Here is an 18,180-nt window from a genome sequence, read left to right as displayed (position 1 = left end):
CACAACTACATACCTTCAAAGCTCAATAATTCACTAGCCTCTCTCGAGCCCTCAAGCCTCCAATAATTATTTGTGGTATCGATGTGGCGTGAGTAATTGTTGTAAACTATTCGATTGTTTATTTCAAAGGTCTCAATGTTTAAACGTTATTTATTTATATATGTTCAATAGGGATAAATTTGAACTTAAGAGTTTAAAGAAAGTTTTAAACGAAGCACTACTGTCTAAAGAATTTTCTTCCAGTAGAGCTGCGACAGGAAATTGAACTGTGTGGTATGCCAATCTGTGGATACAACATACGGCTAATACAAAACATATTCAAAATATATAAACCTACACGAAGTAACCTTTAATTATTATACGGTATTTGACAATGTTTAACTTTATTTCAATTGCCATCACATCACACACGTTCAGGTCATACTCCGACAGGTACTTGTGTAACTGCTTTTTGTCTTAGTATAGAATTTATTTTCACTTTAGGAATCAGAAATGTGATTCGACCTTTTCAAAGTTACAGTGCCCAAGATATGATGTGATAGCATATGTATACACATGATTCTATATCGCGGTTTTAGTCAGTTCGCTAAATTGTTTATTTTTCGCTTCATTCACTATAATTTCTCATACAATCACCCAAATCTTTATAAGTGTAAGTATCCTTTCTGTACATTAGGTGAAATTATTATTTTAATACTTGTGCAAAAAGTATATAGCAGTCTATATTTCGCAATATTGTATTGAAGCTGCTGGACATTTCTACGCCTTGAATTTGACGTGACAATATAAAAGAACAAATAAAATAAAAATCCATTAGGTGTTTGTCATATGCGCTAATTAAACGGAATTCAATTAAAAGTTTGACACATTGGCCGTCCTACATATTCAAGGGCATACATAATTAATATTTATTGAATCAATAGCTTAATCTTAACCGATTCAAGAGATACTAATACTTAATATTAAATTTAATATATTTTTTAAACCTAATCTATAGACTATTTGACCTACTGCGTTTATATGGTCCCTCCTTTTAAACCTTTTAATAGTAGCTACTTTTTCTAAAACCAATTTTCAAGCCTAAAAATATATTTTGTCATCTGCGCAGAGCAAAACTGCTGGACCGATTTTTAAAACGTGTTTATTAATGTCCAAATATTTCTTATACACGTAATAGTAGTCTGACTGAAATAGTAATGTACAATTCCATAATAAGATACCATAAGCATGACATACAAATAAATATTATGTCTATTCATATCAATACGTTATTTCACCATCACGACATCCAATGCCCAAACCACACAGTGGTTTACCTACAACCTACGAGCTACTACCTACCATCGGCTAGTATTTAATTTCCTAACATTCGTAACGCGATCAGAGAGAGCTGATATCATAAATAAAGTGTTGTAACAAAAACAGCCTTCCTTTTAACGAAAATTCATTGTTTACAAACAATTATCAGCAATCATAACTGAACAAGTTTAAGTGTTACTCGCGCTCCGATGGTTCCGGACAGCTAACAATTTAATTATGCATGTTTATTTATGAAAAGTATTATGTTTATTTATTTTATTACGTAGTTGGTTTTTTGTTCAGTTTTACGTTTTGTTTTTCATTTAAGTACCCGCCAATCTGCTCCAGTATTCCATTGAAATGACACATAGCGCTGTTGTACTAAAATTATTGTTTTGATGTTCTTATGTAAAATTTGTGTGTGTACATCAATAAATAATTAAACAATATAAAGCACGTATGGTGCGCAAGTAAATCTGTAGGTATTGATTAAAAAATCACACTCTTTTGGTATGGTTAATATGAATGTATACGGTTATGTTTTATTACCACTAAATAAACAGGAAAGAGGAAGTGCGCTACATGTTATGACAGTATTCATGCTTGATATCGACATGATACAGACAGTTATCGTATTAATTTAGGAGTATTTTTTTAAAGTTTTAAGCTTTTTACTTGCATGCGCAATGCAGCAGCAATTAGCTCTTTCATATAGAAGTCTGTATTGTTTCTCTGGAAGAGATCGAATCCAATAAATACTGGTTTTATCAGTAAAAAAAAACATGTGTCTGAAATATTTTTTGATTTCCTTTTCATATCTCGAGTGAACCCTAATAAAAGCGCCCTCAGCAAGAAACCTATCAAACATCGACGTTTTTATATCTGCTCAATCACGAATTCGGTCGGTAATGGATTCAAGTAATTGTGTCATAGTTGCATACTAAAGGGCCCGATTACTGAAGCACGATCATTGCCCATACCCATTCTATTGTCACAGATCTGATTCTGATATTAGATTTAACGTCACCCACATTGAGACTTGTGTAAATATTATTTGTTCAGCAAAGTACAAACGCAGTCCACAAAAGCTGCAGTATCATTGCTTCCTGGGTATGTTTGCGGATCTGAACTTATTCACATTATGGTCAACATTTGACACTCCGACAGTTTCATTCTCAGCATTGTGACTATCCTTAAATCTTTTCACTTAGGTATTTAGACATTGATATTAATGAACAGAGGTCATAGCTTTTTGTGCTTCCGTTCCATGCTGTTTCGAGAATACACTTTTATTAATTCTAATTTCGAAATTCAGAACACGAGTGCAGATATTGGATACGTATTAACGGATTCGTGAGGTAGTATCATTGAAGCGTAGAAGCAGTTCCGCTTATTTTTGATTATAAAACATTATCTTTGTTCCCGCAAGGCCACAGGTGGAACATAATAAGGATTGAAAGGAGTACGTAATTCGATCAATAGTTCAGAGGTCACTTACCTTATCTGACCGTGGGTGCATAACAATTAATTTAGATCAAAGCTTTTGTTAGCAATTCAGTATGTAACATTTTAATAACATTGTTTTAATTGGTCTATCTTGTCACTGTCTGATACGTAAAAAACATAACATGAATGTAGGTCACGGCAAGCTAATGTAATTACTCAGATTAGGGTTTTTTATTTTTATTTAATTTGAGAAAAAATATTTATAAAGGAACTAACTAAACCCTAATTAGTAAGTTCCTCAAGAGAAGAGTCCAGGGTGCACCTTTCATTATGATTCTGATTTGGGTGGGCCTACATTTCTGTCTATGATGGAATCTGGCTTTGCTGTTCACTTTGATCACGATCGTGGACAGGGAAAGTCAGTAATTTTAACGAAGTGACGTCCATGTGACGTCTACAATATTTTTATCTAATAGGTGCGCACTGTTTTGCATTTTAACTTATGTAAATAAGTAATTCTGGAAAGAGTATATGGTCACCTATATCTTAACTTCTAGACCTCTATTAATCTTTTTATATTATAAAGTTCCTATTAAAATAGAATAAAAAGGAAGTGAAACAAGGAACGTGTGCTGTTAAACTTGTTTCTTATGACACCAGTGGATGTGGGTGAAAGAGACCAGTTATCTTAACAGGGGCGTAAACAGAACACGAGGAAATTATACAAGTCACTCCTCGACTAAGGCCGGGACTCCACCAAAGCAGAGATGTGTGCGGTGTGCTGTGTGCTGTGCGAGAAGAGATGTTTTTCAGCTCGCGGGACTCCACCAAAGCGGAGATGTGTGCGGTGTGCTGTGTGCTGTGCGAGAAGAGATGTTTTTCAGCTCGGGTGCGGGGCGTTGAGTGCTCAGTACGCACATCTCTCGTCTCCACTGCGCGTCGTCCGCGCACAGCTCACATCTCCGCTTCCATCGCGACATACAAATATTACACATCTCCGCACAGCGATCTCCACTGAAGCTGAGCGGAGAGGAGACGTGTCAATAACTCAATTCTATTGGTTGTTTAAAAAACATCTCCTCTCCGCTCGTCTCGTCTCCGCTTTGGTGGAGTCCCGGCCTAATACTGCGCAGCGGCAAACTGCCTGCGTTTGCGCAAGATGATCTTGTTTAACGCGGGGCGATCATATCGAGATGGAATGATTTGTGATTTATACGAGTACTCATACCATAACTACAGTTTTATTGCTTGTCGATAAGTACGAAATCGCCTGATTTGAACAATTATGTCTATATAGCTTTAATGCATATATCACTCAATTGACCAACATACATTTTTATTGAAGAGTAATCAATAGTAATTTAAACATGAAAGAGAGAAGTAATTACAGTTTAATAGAAAAAGGTATGATCGTGACTTTTGACATGTTTTAAAAACTATTTCAAATAGGTATTCTTTTTTTCGTTCCTCAAGTGTAAAGTAAATTATTATTTTTTTCACTTAAAATTTAGACTTTCTTTTTAAGTTTTTAAATATAATGATTTTTGTTGTATATCAGTTCCTCATAAATTATGCAAAAAATTCGGATAAAATATATAAATATATATGTACGGGACAAATTACACGGATTGAGTTAGCCTCGAAGTAAGTTCGAGACTTGTGTTACGAGATTTTAACTCAACGATACTGTATTTTATAATAAATACTTATATAGATAAACATCCAAGACACGGGCCAATCAGAAAAAGTTTTTTTCTCATCATGCCCTGGCCGGGATTCAAACCCGACTTCCGGTGTCACAGACAAGCGTACTACCGCTGCTGCCACGATCGTCATGTGAATGGAAACATGCTTGCAAGTGAGATGATTATTCACGCCGGAATTAGAAATGTAGTAATTCTATTAAAGCACATAATGCTATCAACCTAAATTCCTGAGCATTTCAGACAAAAGCTTATGTCTTTTGAATTCCACCATAAAACATTATTCTGGACGTTTACGGCATGGCAAATATTTCCAGATAATATCTTGTGTCGGACAATTTTGATATCTAAATGCCGGATATGACTAAATACAGTATCTAAATATTCAATTTAGCATTTGCGGTGGTGAATATAAAATGAAATAGAGAGCTGTGATAAATGTATAACATTTGAAATGCTTTCGACATACTAATGCATACTTGAAATAATTAAAATACAATTTCGCAATCATTTCGTCATACTTGTAGGAAATATAGTTAAAGTAAATATATGATTACGAATCATTGATTGCAATTATTTTATACCACAGTTTTATACATATTACCGTCGAGACAAGCTTAAATGAGAGAGAACGGTTGTAGTTGTAATAAATAAATAAGCAAATCAACTAATGCATAAAAATATTCAACTAGGTTTGGTAGTTCTTGGAAGATACTTATAAAGTGGAAATAAACTGTCAGTCATATGGTATTGACAGTGGTCAACTATCTTTAAAGCCGAGAACATCTAAAATCCTTTTTTCATTGAATGATTTCCAAAACAATACATTATATACTCTATTTATGTTTAGATATATTTCGCTTTAATTTGTTCTGACTCCTTCTTATGTCAAACAATTTTAAAGTGAAGATAGAAATTATTAGTATAATTTCGATAAAGTGCTTTAAGTAGAGCAGAATTGATTATCGGACTTGCAACATGCAAGTTATATATTTTTTAAATGGTCAAGATAGTATGAGGAATAGATTTATTTACATAGTTATCTAAAAGGTCCAGTATGTTTTACTTGAACTTTATTTATTCTAGGCCTCGCTTTATCTATATAAAAGAACACAAGCACAGAGCTTTGATTTTCAGTGCGGGCAGGGTAGTACTTTGTTTTCACAGGTATAATCAGTGGTTTTGTAATTTTATTCACGAATATCAGCAAGGAATATTTATTATTGTTCTTTTTTTACTTCGGTTGACTTAAGAGAGAGAACGAGAGTTAGGATATAAATATAGAATATTCCTTGAAGTGTATTGCAATAATCGTAAAACACAAGTTAGGTTTTGTACTTTTTAATGACTATCATATTAAAATAACGAGTATATACACGAAGATCACAGCAAGAATAAATAGTCGAGATAGCTTATTCTAGTTCCATATCTAGTAATGGTGGTATTGGGAGGAGTACACGTGATGGCTAGGTCCGGAGTTGTGGACCACCGCGTTGAATCTGAAATGAAAAGTGTAAGAAATTAATGAGACTAGAGCTCTTCGATTTTTATTGATGTTAACAAAAATTGATCATTTACAAAATTGTCTGTTATACTTAGAATGCAATAATGGCATATGATGAGGAATAGGATTTATAGAAATAGGCAGATGAAACGTAAAGCCAAAATAGGTGTCTACAATGCCAAAAGCACTTATATCATACCACCGTTTTACTACAAAAACAATTGAGAATAGAATTGGCATGTATCATGGACCAGTTTGAAACTGGTTCGTAATTGTAGCACCTCGTAGACTGAGGTCTTGAGAGGTCATTACTTCTCACATGTGCCGATACCGGTTAGACCGCCATATGATTTAATGTAAACATTGAGATGTTACGTTAAGTTACGACTAGTTTCGCGCAAATAAAGCTTCAGTAAACATTACAAGTTGGTCTGTTTTACGCAATTTGGGGAAAGCTGCAAAATCATCGTTAACGTTAAAGATTGTTTTTTATGTAATTCTGTTTGTTTAGATGAATGCTGAAATCTAACAAAATAATTAAGAAACCAATAAGCTATTTGTTTCATTAAACTGTTATGGTTCTAAGACTAGTGCCTCATCTAGCGCTACGCTTGGTTATTGAGTCCAAAACATAAGGAATATTAAAAAAAAATTGAACCTTATCAAAAAGATATGTGTAAAAAATTAAAATGTGTAATTGATTTTGAGTGTATTTTGCCGATTGTCATAAATATATATTTTTTCAGAATTACTAAAACTTACACCTACATTTTTTAAGAATAGACTTTGAAGTGACTATTTGGGTAATGAGACACTTAAAATCATTTTGTATACTAACCCATTGTGGTCGTCAGCGGAGTAGGAGACTTTGCGGAAGGTGCCATCGGGCTGGAGAAGAGAGTACTCTCCCTTCACGACGTCACCGTCGCGGCTCTCGTGCTGGGACTTGTGGTCGCCGGTGTGAGGGTCCTCCACGGAGTAAGAGTAGTGGTATTTAGGGTGAGACTGTAGAAAAAGAAAATTAAAATGTAGAGCACGACTTCACGTATTTTTATTTTTGGAAAATAAATTTTTGAATATTATGTTTTAGTATAAGTAGTACTATAAGGACTTAAAATAATGTCTACGTACATAGTAATCCTCATGACCATGACCAGAGTACGCATGGGACACGGGAGCGGCGGTGTACACGGGAGCATGTTCCACGGGAGCGTAGTGGACTAAGGGGGCAGCGTAGTGGGTGTCATGGTGGACCAAATTGCTTTGAGACGACACAGAGTATCCCCCGTGACTCAGCAGGCCAGCCTGGGCCGCCGCCACCATAGCTACGAGACCAACGATCTGCACAGACCAAAAATATATTAATTCCAAACACTGAACATTTCACTCGACACCTGACTAAGTAATCCAGGACTTACTTTAGAGAACATTTTTTTGTGTGTAATAGTTGTGCGTGACTGACATACATTTGATAGACACCAGTGGGTTTTATAAGAAATGGCGCTGGTCCGGTGGGGCGCGCACAGCACGGGGGTCCCCGCGTCCGCAAGGTCGCGAGCTTTGTCTTCACATTCTCGCGTTACATACCATCGGCAAAATTACTAAATGAAAAACGCTGTGAACCATATTATACGTTGTTATTGTAGGTCAATGTGGATTATGATAAGATTATTAGTGGGCTGTCTTTCATAGTGAATACTTGCGTAGGTGACAATAATAGTTTGACAATGGCGTCATAAGTGGTAGAAATATCGCAACAGTATATAAATCACTGCCTTTAGCTATGCAGTAGTAAACATAAATGGAAAATAATGAATATAGAAAACATAGTGTTTAAAGCTATTCAAGTATTATGAGATTAAAATTGGCTTTGCAAGATAAAATAAGTTGGAAAGTCCTTGAAATTAGTATTATTGTTTCAAGTAAGGGTCGAGATTACCTCGAAATTAACGATTGTTCCTTTATGATTACGATTTCGTTTGAGGTAATGGAAAATAGTCACCAAAGTATTATAATGTAAATTTAATAGACTTTATTATTCGAACTCTAATTTGATGTAAATTTAATTATGATGATTTTATTAACTATTCCTGTAACTTTACCGACGTACTGTTATTAGTAAAATAGCAATAATAGAAAATAATTTTAAATACTTAATCCGTACTAATATTATAATGTGTGAAAGTGTATTTGTTCGTCCGTCTTTAACGGCGAAACTACTGAACTGATTTGCTTAAAATTTCTCATACATAGTGTGAAGCATGGAGAAGATAAAGAGTGCTTTTCACGCAGGCGGTGGACCCGCGAACGAAGTCAGCTGTATACTGCCAAGTAATAAATTTAAATGTATTGTTTATTAAAAAAGCTTACAAAAACTAATCCAATGACTCAAATAATCTTGCACATGGAAAATTTTTACTAGTGTCGTGGATTGCCGCGGAGCCACCTATTTAAAAACATAAAAATTATACTTTTTTTATCATTACATTATTTTTTATTATCATCATAATGACGTACCAAGCCTTTGAAACAATTATAAGTTAAGGTTTTGTGGTGAGAAATAAATGATTTATTATTATATTATTATAAGGTGCTATTAGGTATGATTTAATCACTGAGTAAAAGTTGGCCTTACATTGTGAGACTGTTGGCTAGGTGTAGTACCCCATAAGGGATGAAAATATTTGGTCATATAAGTAAATAAGTATATTTTATCTACAAGTATATTTTAAGTATATTTTATCTACAAGTATATTTTAAGTGTATTTTATCTACAATTGTATGTTGCATCTAAGGTTAGTCAATTTGACAAGCTAGGTGGACATGTTTGAAACAAACTGTTTCAACATCAATACTTCTCTGATGTGTATGTACGCAAACAAATTGTACTCGCATTTGATTTGACACTATGTGTCTTAAGGCGAATGCCTATTTCTGAGAGTTAGGAACGGAACATCAATCATACTATCAAGAGTTATCTGCATTGTAAAATTTTCAAACAACATAGTTTGACTTTAATTTGCAAATGAAATATTAGATTTCTATGAGATTGTATGTTGTATTATATTATTGTATACATATTGGTTACTAAATGCAAATCTTCAATTTTGAGTCGAATTGGATTGACTAATATTAATGTTAAGCCATTTAAAAAAAATATATATCAAAAATAAATATGATTAAGATTAGGTGCTTTCAGATCTAAACTTCTCTATTGAATTTGATAAAATATAAACCTCGAGTTCAAACATAGACTACATCAGCCGTTGTACATACATACATATAATTTCATTATTATCGTCTCATTATATCGTCGTATTATTGGAAATCATACATTTGGTACATACATACATATAATTACGTCTATATGCCTTGCGGGGTTGACAAAGCCGACATCTTGAAAAGACTGAAAGGGCTTTGAGCTGTATGGCATAACGATGGAATTGAGATTCAAATAGTAACAGGTTGTTAACCCAACGCCTACAGGAAGAATCCCAAGCTTAGTATTTCCGTTACTTGCCTATTATGACATAAAATATTTCAGATTTCTGAAATTTGTGAAAGTGCACTTGCACCTTAATCTAAGAAGTAGGAGTGACACATTCCGTAGTAAATATATCGATAGTTGCCTCAGGCATTAACATAAGTTGCAAAGCATTAACAAACAATAGAACAAAATGGTACCAATACTACATACTTATTATAAGTATTTCCATTTTTATTACACACTCTTTTCTTATGTTTCATTTTCAATAGGTCATTTATTTTGGTTAATTTGACAGCTTGCATTCAAGCAGTCGATCATTTTCATCGTTTATACTTCTAAGTTTTGAATAATATATAAATATGTTTATATAAAAATATAAAATTATTAAATCAAATGGTGATCTTGAAAAGGAATATTATTTTAGAACTTACTTGTGCGTAACTAGTTTTCGCTCTGGGCTTTGCTACCATGGTAATTACCAAAACATGTAGCCTATGTTTGACCTTGGATAATCATATAACATGGAATATTTGTAAAGGCAGCAGCCCAGCCTACAAGATGGTCGGATCAAATCCGATCGTCACTAAACACCGATCTCCATAAGGCCCTCCACGACGCAAAGGATCGCAACAGGTGGAAGGAAGAGATCAAGGAGAAAGTGATTCGGCGGGGGAGTCACGACCCTCAGCAATGAGGTATACGACGCGAGGAGGAGGATTTGTAAAGGCTTCTGAACGTATAATAATGATCTTGACAAGAAAGGAAATTATAATGTAAATGTCTCTTAACCACAAAAAAAAAATATATATTTTTGTTATAGTTAAGAATTTTTGGATTGTTGTTGATTCCTAATCTACACAAATATTATAAAGAGGAAAACTTTGTTTGTTTGGTTGTACTGAATAGGCTCAAAAACTACTGGATCGATTTTAAAAATTCTTTCACCATTCGAAAGCTACATTATCCACGAGTCACATAGACTATATTTTATTTTGGAAAAAAATAGGGTTCCGTAATATATTTGGATTTTTCGGACACAAACTGAAAAAAATCAACCAAAAAGTTATTATATATAAGTTATAACCAAGTACTTATTTTGCGTACGCTGCCTAAACTACGAAAGATAGAACCATAAAATGTTTTAATTAATTGTAGATCTTATAAATATCTACAAAAAAGTCCGCGACACACTATACCTATCTATGTCAAGAGAGGCATAACAACCACATTTTTATTTAAAAATCTTGAATTTTTTTTGGTCTACATTTAAACGCGTTTTTTTTTACTCATGCTATTAATCCTTATTATAATAAATAAGTTCATCAATAAGTACAGTTTATGTATATAATATTTGGTCTTTGAATGATTAAAATTGGACGTTTGGTTTTGAAGTTGTGGTGAAATTAAAATATTACGATTTCTGCTGCACGGCCCGGGACTGCAGGCAGAAGTGACACTTTTGTCGGGAGCAAGACTTAGTTAGCCGCTTTGCGGGCGGTCCTTTAGTTAGTTCTAATAGAGATATATTTTGTATCGGCTGTGCATCCGTGCGAAGCCGGGGCGGGTCGCTATATTTTATATAATAATTTCAATTTTTTTTAACAATTTAGGTAAAATCGATAAGTTGAATTTTGATGTAAAATGTAAATCAAAAAAAGGCATGGTTTAAAACATGTTTAATAAATTAACATTAAATTATTTGGTAGTTGCTTTGAGGTAATAAAATGTAAATTTAATAATCGTGATGATGTTCAGGCTCCAGGTGAATGGTTGGAGCCGAGTTCAGTACTACAGCATTGAACCTGAAATTTAATTGAAAACGTTATAATATAGGTATTTTCTAAAAAATAGATACATTCTTTACAAACACATTATTACATACATACATATAATCACGTCTATCACCCTTACGAGGTAGATAGAGCAGACAGTCTTGACCTAAAGGCAATGATCAGCAGCATTATCACATAAATGGAGCGTCTCTATAAGTTTTTAAATAATAATATTTCTTTTATAATATGCTGCTGAAATTTTAAAAGAAAAAGGAGCGTTTATTTTGAAAGACTAATGGCTAGAATGAATCTTTGTGATCTGAAATTAACTTTTGTCTTTATATGATTTTTATCGAGCCAAATGCGCGTATAAAATAGGAACATTCTTAACCGACTGACTTATAAAAGACATAAACGCGCTTCTTTTGTAATCAAATAATTGAACAATGTTTAGTTTGGTCTAATTTAAAATCGATCTTTGCTTCCTAATCATAATAAAAAATATTCAGTCTAAAACAATTATTTTGTATAATTAAATTCACATTAGTTTCTTAACTATTTAACAAATTTCCTTGATCCAAATTTGCGTTAATTAGAAATTAAGAAACAATGATTATAATATTTCATTCATATTTAACGAGAGTCGTAAAATACACTTCGTGGCATAGCCAATATGAGTTACGATTACGAGCTATGGGTGCGGTGTTGACTGTGACTAATTGTCAGTTTGAAATGACGGGGAGCAAAAAATTATTTCAGCGATGATTGATCTTATGTCTATAAGTTTAGTTTCACTGAATAAAATGAAACATTCCTTGTTATTATTTTGTATGTGCAAGACTGAATTTCTAATGTAAGGTTTGTTTGGTTTGTGTTTGACTCGGTTTTAATCTAATCTTTTACGGCAGATACTAAGGGATAGGCTTACAAACTTGGGATTCTTTTTTAAGCGATGGGCTAGCAACCTGTCACTAGTTGAATCTCAATTCTATCGTTAAGCCAAATAGCTGAACGTGGCCATTAAGTCTTTTCAAGACTGTTGGCTCTGTCTACCCCGCAAGGGAGATATGTATGTATGTTTACGGCAGATTTCATTTTTTCAAAGGGTCTACAATATGTTAAACAGTTTTTCAAATTATTGTAAAAGCGTAAGAATATACCATTTCCCGATTTGTTGTAATAAAAAAAAATACGAAACAGGAAACAATAGTTATTTATCAGAAAATATATAAAAACCCGCGTGCACTATCCAAATTCATTCTTACTTTGTAAACCCGATTAATAAATGACATAATTTACATAAATACAAATGTCTACCGTTACAATTGCATTGAACTAAGGTAATTTCCTCAATTGAAGCGTGAAACGTTCTTTTTTGACCGTGGTCGTCAACCCAACCTTGCAAGGTTGAATTGAACGCATGAACGAATGAGTAGAACTGCTGCATTACAGATTATTGTCAGAAGGGAATCTTTTCGTGTAACAACCTGATTGACTCAATCCAGGATGATAGTCCTAGTTTTATATCAGGCTTCCCAGGATAAATAAGGAGAGATTACTTACCCGTTGTGGTCATCAGCTGTGTACTCCACCTTGCGGACGGAGCCATCAGGTTGCACCAGGGAATAATACCCGTGGACCACGTCACCGTCACGACTCTCATGCTGAGACTTCACATCTCCCGTGTGAGGGTCAGATACTGAGTATTCGAAGGCATACTTTGGATAGTCATGGTCCTGAAATGGAGATGTATAGTTTGAAAACGGATCTTAAATATCACATTTATATGTTTTTCTAATTTAATAAGTATAGTGATAGAAAAATATATATATATTTAAGTTATTATAGTCGGTTTTGTGTAGTTAGTAAAGTAGGTCATGTAAGTTATCATCATATTACCTCATATTTTATCTTTGCCTTAGTAGGGTATGAAAAATATAGCCGCAAACATCCCATTGATAAAGAGGCCTGATTTGAAGTATGTTTTTATGTAAATAGTAACGACCACGCAGCGTAGTGAAAGGGTGCTACTAAGTGACCTAGTAAACAAGTACATAATCATTACCTTACACTTATATCATCTTCAAGTTCATGATCATGATCTCTTCATATCTAGCGAGAGGATAGAAGCTGTAAAGTGGGAGTGCGGAGACGCAAGCACCAGGCGCGCAGCAGAGTGAGAAGGTGCTGCCACTGTAACCTAATAAGTATGTACATAATCATTTTCTTACACTTATATGGTCTTCATGTTCATGATCATCTACATATCCCCCATATCCAGCAAGAGGTAAAGGAGCGGCGTAGTGGGCAAGTGGAGACGCGTGTACCAGGGGTGCAGCGTAGTGAGAAGGTGCTACCAGGTGACCGAGGGCGTAGTCTCCGTCCTGGCGGATGATCGACTGTGAAGAGACTGCATGGCCGTAATCGTATTCAGCCGTCACTACAGTTACTACTGCGATGAAGGTTATTAACTGGAAATAGAAGAAGGTATAAAAATGTAAATAGTATTTATCACTGTACGAAACTTTCTGTTTTATTAAATAATCGGGTGCAAGTGATCGTTCTGAAATTTCAATTGTTTCTTTGTTTATTTCTTGTAATGGTTGACAATAATTTTAAACAAGATTAATAAAATGTACAGAATACAATATACAGTTAATTTTATTACAAGTTTTAAACTTTAAAGTTCACATCAACGTATCAGAGAAACAGTTAAATAATTAAATAATTAATAAATAATTAATAATTAAATGTAATAGCTGTTTGCTTTGATTCTTTTGATGGGAACATTTGGGTTATAAATCATTTATCTAAAATACATTACACACGAAACACTTACCCTGTGAACCATTTTGCTAGAGTTGTCGATCGATGATTGTCGTCAGATGATATTGATCACCGGTTTTTATATAAATCATTCAACAAGAACAAGTGGGGCCGCGGTGTGAGGACCTTCATAATGACAATAGAAAACCGTTATTATAGAAAAAAACATCATATTATAGAATTAAAATATGTCATGGTATTGGAATAAACTTTTTTATTGGTTACTAGTATTATGCCTGCGGCTCCGCCCGCGCATGTCATAAATACCCCTTAATTTTCATTCTTGCGAGAATGTTGGGAAGTCTATCTTACTGCATCCTAGCATAAATAAGAAACCTCATGTCTAATGTCCACACCTGGCAGCGTGGGCTGTTCGTTGACCCCTATATCCTAGTGTTTGGTTTTGGGTGTACCTAATGCCACTGTAGCGGTTATGTTCAGTACGTAATTATTTTTTTTCAAAATGATATTTTAATTTTATCTTTTAAATCAGTATTATCTTGGCGGTACATGTTAAAACGATAATTGAATAAAAACGTTAAATAATTAGCTGCATTGGTATAATAAACAAAATCCTACTTACGTGCGTGTATAATTTACCTTGTCTGTCGTACATTGTAGCAGTTTTATGCCTCTATTAGATCCTGGCAGTGAGTCATCGAATCTAAGTCGGATGCAGATATCGGTGAGGCTATGGCATCCGACAGATCTTTGATTGTTACGCTTTTACCAGTAACCTGTTACCAGTGCCACAGAGCAAGGAAGATCATGTAACGGCAAGGCGGTGCTTGGTGCTCCAGTTATGAGAAAATTAAAGAATTTGACGAAATTATTTAAACATATAGATAATATATTTTGTGGTCATGATAGATGCACCCCAGCACGAAGTATTATGACGGAGGGTGCATCTGGGAACACGCGAAGATGACAGAGAGGGAGAGAGAGATTTGGCGATAAGACAATTTTAGCAAATCTTATATATATATATGTCAGACTCACTAATCTGCTATTCTGGTAAAGGTTAAAATCAGCCTGTCACCACATGAATTTAAATTCAATCATTTACCATGCAGCTAAGTATTTATACAGGACACATTTGCGACATCATAAAAGAGAATGAGTAGAGTACTATTTGGAACAAATCTCTTTAAAGATTTATTACGATAATTAAGAGTTTAGCAGTATATTATTGAGTCTTCAGTCAAAGATATCCGCGAGACAACAGAATCCCGCATCTAAATCTTTGATTGTTACGCTCTAGTACTGATGATCTTACAGAAGTATTTTATGACAGTATTAAATAATAATGCCGATAAGTTTATTTGACTGAATTATTGATCTATTATAATGTTCCTAATTGTTAAAAGAAATAGTTTTCTTTGATTAGATTAGATAAGATAGAGTATGTTTTAAGTTTCACATTAGCTAGCATTTGTGTGGGGCTATGCTCCCGTGGAAATTTTAGAAAGAAAGTAGTCTATGTTACTCCTAAAGGTCTTTTTTATCTGAGTACTAATTACAGTTACAAACAGACAAACATAAAAAGTACAAATCTTTCCTCATTATTATTAGTGTGGATGTGGATTAACAACAATAAAATTAATTACCGTTTAAAATAATAGAAAATTCCCTTTTTTCGATCTAAAATACTGTGAAATATTAAAAACAGTTAGTATTTTTTCAATTAACAATAGCAATTTGCATAAAATTCGCTAATATTTCTACTTTAGACAATGTGCATCGGTTCGGCTGCAAGCTAATGGAATGTGACAAATCGCTGCATAATCACTAGCCGGATGCCGTCTTGGTCTTGAGCCACAGTAAATATACCTATTTTAAGAATATATCAGTAAGAGGTATGCGATTCAATGGACTGAAGACTGAGGTTTTTTCAGACCGGACAAAGTGGAGGAAGAAATTTTTAAAAAAGCGGGTCTCAAAGTATAGCGGTGGCGGGTGCACCGGGAACACGGGAAAACAAGATCTATGTTTTGTCTGTTTTTGTCTCTTGGCTAATTATTGGTTTTCTTCAAGATTTTCTTGAATGAGAAGGTATACTTGTACAAACCATGAAGTCATTATTTGTAATTAAATTTTTGTGCTTCAATTGTTTAGGGGAAAAAGATAGTATATAAAATTCACTCATACTTTATTTACAGCAATCACACATCATGTACAAAAGATATAAATATTGCTTTCAGTCAATCGACACATTGGGCTAGATCACGTATAATTTTTACGTTTTTTTTTTAAATAAATTAATAATGGTAGTCGTGCGCAGGCGCAGGGTGGACGGCGGGGGCGGTGTTGTGGACTACCGCGTTGAATCTGAAAATTAAAAATATTAAATTAATATAAGATTTTATCATTAATATTAAATCAACCCCTTATATAAATATTGGAAAATTTTATAAAACAATCCCAAGACCCCCGAAATCTAACAGCTGATAGAAAAACTGGGATTGCACAAGATCAGAAAGATTTATAATTGAAGTTTAGTTGAATTAGCGGTGAAATATTGTGCTGAAACAATTTGAACTGAAATTTAAAAAAAAATAAACTAAAACTTTTTGTCACTTGGCCACAACATCTTTCTTTAGGCAAATATTCTCTTTCCTTGTTTTCTATAGTAGTAATAGTTTTAGGACACTTTTCTTACCCATTGTGGTCATCAGCGGTGTATTCAACCTTACGCACGGAGCCATCAGGCTGAACCAGAGAGTAGAAGCCATGCACGGCGTCACCGTCGCGGGACTCGTGCTGGCTCTTGTGGTCGCCGGTGTGGGGGTCAGCCACGGAGTAGGCGTAGTCGTATTTGGGGTGAGCCTGGAAATAGTTGATAAGTGTCCGTAACTTCTCGTCATATTTGTTCCACATTGCATAAATAGGTTGCAATATGTTTAGTTATCATTAGCTGAATTTCCAGTAATATCTTACTGGCCTTGCTTTTAGAGCTTGGGGTCCGCTGTTTATGGGTATAATATATAATATTATTTATATATTATACCTACTATTTATATAATATGATATAATATTATTTTTATATTATACCTAGGGATATGACGATAGTATAGATGCGAAAGCTCCATAACAAAACCATTGCCAATTTGTCATTTAGTTGTTTTTTAGAATTCAATTGATTCCCATAAAGGAATGCACGGATATCTAGTCTTGATCTATATGCTTGCTATTGTTAGATTCAAGTAGATTTTCAAACTACTGATTCATTGGGTGTATGTATTTCTCACCAACAAAATTGACTTTTTACCATAATTCAGTAAACACAAAATAAAACTTACGTAGTAATCATGACCATGCTCTTCATGCGCTGGGGCAGCGTAGTGCTCAACGGGGGCGTAGTGAGCGACGGGAGCGGCGTAGTGGGCGGCAGGAGCGGCGTAGTGGGCGACAGGGGCGGCGTAGTGGGCCACGGGGGCAGCGTAGTGGGCCACAGGGGCAGCATGGACTAGCGGAGCGGAGTGGTGGCTTTCGTCGTGACGGACGATACTTTGAGAAGACACAGCGTGGCCGTGGCCGTACAGGCCAGCGTTGGCCGCTGCCACGAGGGCGCCGAAAGCTAAGATCTGAAAATTAAATGAAAGAATTGAATTAATGTATTTCGAGATGTAGCTAGATATTATAATGCAAATTAAAATGTTTTCTGTCGGCTTTCAAATTTAAATAAAATAAAGTTTACTTTCTGCACGTTTATATTTATTATGCAATTTGTTAATAATAGCTTTTATACACAATGTGAGACACTTAACTAAAACCAAAATATGACCCTCAGTTACAATTCTACTTTAAAACTTTTTATTTTATTATAAAAAAATTTATATAGTAAAACTTACTTTGCTGAACATGTTTATTGTTTAATTATCAAGTGTTGATTGATGTCAACGGTCCTGGTGTATGGTTTTATAGAACACGGCTAACGCGTGCGGTGCGCGGTGGGGCAGAGAAATGCGTGCGCGCACCTTGACTCGTAACTTTGACACTTTCAAGGTTACGTTACTGATTCGATACTAATGTGAACTCGTTGATTATTATATCCGGTTTTTTGACGTCACAAACTGACAGCTATTGATACTGAGCTGACGGATATTGTTGAACCTATAGACTTTAATTCGTTTGTGCCTATTT

The 18,180-nt window shown here is 34.5% G+C and overlaps 2 protein-coding genes across 2 annotated transcripts; both read right to left on the bottom strand.

Moving 5' to 3' along the window:
• Positions 1-5,831: 5,831 nt before the first annotated feature.
• LOC106132360 (larval cuticle protein A2B) lies at positions 5,832-7,404 on the bottom strand. The gene is made up of 4 exons (XM_013331745.2): positions 7,371-7,404; positions 7,084-7,293; positions 6,791-6,957; positions 5,832-5,947 (listed from the first exon to the last, which is right to left on the bottom strand). Exons 1-4 carry the CDS (start codon positions 7,380-7,382, stop codon positions 5,878-5,880), a joined length of 459 nt encoding a protein of 152 aa, XP_013187199.2. The 5' UTR covers positions 7,383-7,404; the 3' UTR covers positions 5,832-5,877.
• A 3,767-nt stretch (positions 7,405-11,171) lies between these two features.
• On the bottom strand, positions 11,172-17,900 carry LOC106131895 (cuticle protein 18.6-like). The gene is made up of 7 exons (XM_060945108.1): positions 17,889-17,900; positions 17,337-17,621; positions 16,697-16,863; positions 16,317-16,365; positions 13,476-13,682; positions 12,775-12,947; positions 11,172-11,241 (listed from the first exon to the last, which is right to left on the bottom strand). The coding sequence occupies exons 1-7, from the start codon at positions 17,898-17,900 to the stop codon at positions 11,172-11,174; spliced, it is 963 nt and encodes a 320-aa protein (XP_060801091.1).
• Positions 17,901-18,180: the final 280 nt, after the last annotated feature.

The sequence above is a fragment of the Amyelois transitella genome, chromosome 7 (assembly GCF_032362555.1).
Source record: "Amyelois transitella isolate CPQ chromosome 7, ilAmyTran1.1, whole genome shotgun sequence".
NCBI lineage: Eukaryota > Metazoa > Arthropoda > Insecta > Lepidoptera > Pyralidae > Amyelois > Amyelois transitella.
This window is presented reverse-complemented; position numbering and strand designations above follow the sequence as displayed.